Raw genomic sequence first — 3,135 nt, forward strand, 5'->3', positions numbered from 1 at the left:
GCCAGTTCCCGAGCAGCGATCGCTGCCCCCCGGCCAACTCCCCCCAGTTTATATACTGAGCCTGACGTCCCATGGTATGGAATATCCCTGTGGCCAGTTTGGGTCAGCTGTCCTGGCTGTGCCCCCTCCCAGCTTCTCACTGGTAGGGCAGGAGAAGCTGAAAAGTCCTTGACTAGTGTAAGCGCTGCTTAGCAACAACTAACACATCGGTGTGTTATCAACATTATTCTCATCCTAAGTCCAAAACACAGCACTGTACCAGCTGCTAGGAAGAAAATTAACTCTATCCCTGCCGAAACCAGGACAAGTGTCCTCTTCTTTCCTCCTGTAAAGGAGCTTTTAGGCAGCCTGTTAAACTTACAGAAAGGTCCAGTAGCTGTGAAAGGAGTTACCACTGCACCAGCTGAGGGGTATTCTTGTTCAGACAAGGAAATTCTCATTTGTTCTAACTCTCTTTAGTATCACTGAGGGAACTGAAGGTACCCTCTGTGGGGTAGTATTTCCAGAGATGGAGAGTGCTAAAAACACATAGGGCCTGAAAATTTGCAAGTGTTTCACACCAAAAGATAGCCGGGTCTTTTAAGGAAGAGATAAGGAAGAAATATTTTCCTTTCTTTTGAAGAGAAAATATAACCGATTATAAGCATTACTTTCATGATGTTGAATACACTGTTTCTTAATCAGATAACTAAAGATGTTATTAAAGAATTTGCTGATGATGGTGTCAAGTATCTGGAATTGAGGAGCACTCCTAGAGAAGAAAAGTCCACAGGTACAGCCTGTTCTGGGTTTTAACTTGTAAGTTTGATGTGCTATAAAACTTAGTTAAGACTATGTTAATAACAAGTAAAGTCAAATTTAGTTGGTTCAATAAAAATATATTTTAAATATAAAAGCAAAGATTTAACCATGTAAAAACATAACACTTTACTGTTAGATTTTCGAGGACAAAAATGTGTTGGTTATAACTCTTGCTACCCAAGAATTTGGGTTATTCGCTTTAGTATGACATCTGAGTCTGCTAATATTTGTAATAGCTGATGGAATTTTCTTTTTGCTACTTCATTTTTTAATTTTCTTTTAGATGTGGTTTAATAGAAACAGATAAGAGAAGTCCTGTTGCTACTCTCTGGTTCACACTAAGTTATTGTCTTTCTTCCAGGTGCTTGGGGGGAGGCTTAATTCAAATGTATGCTTCAAAGTAAAGCTATATTTGTAAACAGAATTAGAACGATATAGATTAGAAGACTATGGTCTAAAATCATAGGTGCAAAATGAAACTTAGGAGGCTAGAGAGCTGGGTCTGCAACACAATAAAATTAATTCAAATATGTTTATTCCAAATGTGTACATGTGTTTGTAGGTATGACCAAAAGGATGTATGTTGAAACTGTACTTGAGGGTATAAAGCAGTGTAAAGAAGAAGGCTTGGATATAGATGTAAGGTAAATAAAGCACATGGAGTACCTCTGTTTCAAGGTTTTGTGTAGTCTGATGCTCGGTCATGGTTTGCGGAGAGGTCTACAAACCATCAGTGTAGGAAAGAAAATTGTGCTTAAACTAGATTACGTGGAACGGAAACAGGTAATTCATACAGAAACGTGAATTTTTATCTTCCTTTTCACTCATAGAGAATGAAGCTGGGTAAAGCTTTTCGGCTCTAAGACTGTCCATTCCCTGTGATGTTTTCAGGAGAAGCAGTGTTTTTGATGGAAATTGCATTAAAGACTCCTTTTTCACAGCCTAGATTCATTGCAAAGATTTTGCTTGATTAGCTGTACGAGCAACCTGCTGTAAAGGAGTGGTGGCCCTAACCAGCAGGAAAGTTTCAGAAGGTGTCAGTGGTTGCTTGGAGGCAGTCTGCTTGCCTGTCTTTCATACTCTAAGTAGCAACCCTTGTTAGATTTATTAGTGGAGGCTGAAGAATTCTCATTCTTCATGTGTGCACCTCTGAGAGGTTGCTTGCCTGATACTGCAGGCAGCAAATGAGCAATGTATTGTTCCCTTCCCTCCCTCTCACCGTGACTATTGCATTTCACAGGCTAACGTATTTGTCTAATTCGTGTCCCTCTGCACTTTGGTGCCTTTGTTCCTTGAACAGTTACAAATATATACAAATACATATTTATACAAATTTATACAAATTTATACAAAATTTGTACAAATACAATCCTATACAAATACTCTTTATACTCAACTGTGAAGGATGTGAAGTGCCACTTTTGTTGGCATCAGATTTGTTGGTCTCCTGATATTACAGCTTGTATTTAACTTAATATGTACATTTCTATCCTAGGTTGTTAATAGCAATAAATAGAAGAGGTGGCCCGGCAGTTGCTAAGCAGACTGTTAAACTTGCTGAAGAGTTCCTTCTTTCCACTGATGGGGTTGTAGTAGGACTTGACCTCAGTGGTGATCCCACCGTAAGTTTTTGTTTTATTTTGGTCTGTTTTTGAAGATAAGTGTGTAACGTTGTGTAACGGCAAGCGGTTCTAATCATACTTTGTCTTATGTGTGTTGCTAGTTTGAATGGATTGCTCGTAATCTCGATACCAGGTTAATCCCTGTGCTGTAAGGGACAGATACTTTAACAAAGAATCAACAGATTAATATATGGCACTGAAAAAAGAGCCACTGAAAAGTAGTGTTTATCTGGGAAACGTCTGTTACTAAATTGTCCCAGTCAGGGTGACTGGGTTGAGGCAAGTTAAATAATATTGCAAGTTGACACTAGTTTAAACTTTGTTTAGATGCACCAAATGCTTATTGCGTATTCAGAAAGCAAAAATAAACATTTGAGGATAGCTGTCAAGTTGAAATGAAATAGCTCTAAGTGATAGTTGTAGAAAGGATATCAAAATCGAGACAGTTGCCTTGTCAGCGTTGGGCATCATCTGAACTACTGACATTTGACCAGTTTGTCTAAATTGTGCCCATATAGCAGAACTTTGTCATTTGCTGCATTCAAAACTGAAGTAATGAGAAAAGAAAAATAATTCAGTGTAACTGTATTTGAATTAAGTATTTTGGTATCGCTAGACTTCTCAATTATTTTAATAGGAGGAGTTTTGTAAAACAAGCTGTAGAATGGTGATGTGTTTCTGTCTTCAAGGCAGGACATGGTCAAGATTTTTT

The 3,135-nt window shown here is 38.3% G+C and overlaps 1 protein-coding gene across 1 annotated transcript in view; it reads left to right on the forward strand.

Moving 5' to 3' along the window:
- The window catches only part of ADAL (adenosine deaminase-like), a 9,594-nt gene that overhangs the window by 2,850 nt on the left and 3,609 nt on the right, over positions 1-3,135 (forward strand). Inside the window, exons 5-8 of the mRNA XM_009321600.1 lie at positions 685-772; positions 1,364-1,445; positions 2,297-2,423; positions 3,113-3,133. Of these exons, the coding sequence (XP_009319875.1) occupies positions 685-772; positions 1,364-1,445; positions 2,297-2,423; positions 3,113-3,133 (318 nt within the window). The remainder of the gene's footprint in view (positions 1-684; positions 773-1,363; positions 1,446-2,296; positions 2,424-3,112; positions 3,134-3,135) is intronic.

Source organism: Pygoscelis adeliae, unplaced genomic scaffold, assembly GCF_000699105.1.
Source record: "Pygoscelis adeliae isolate BGI_AS28 unplaced genomic scaffold, ASM69910v1 Scaffold183, whole genome shotgun sequence".
NCBI lineage: Eukaryota > Metazoa > Chordata > Aves > Sphenisciformes > Spheniscidae > Pygoscelis > Pygoscelis adeliae.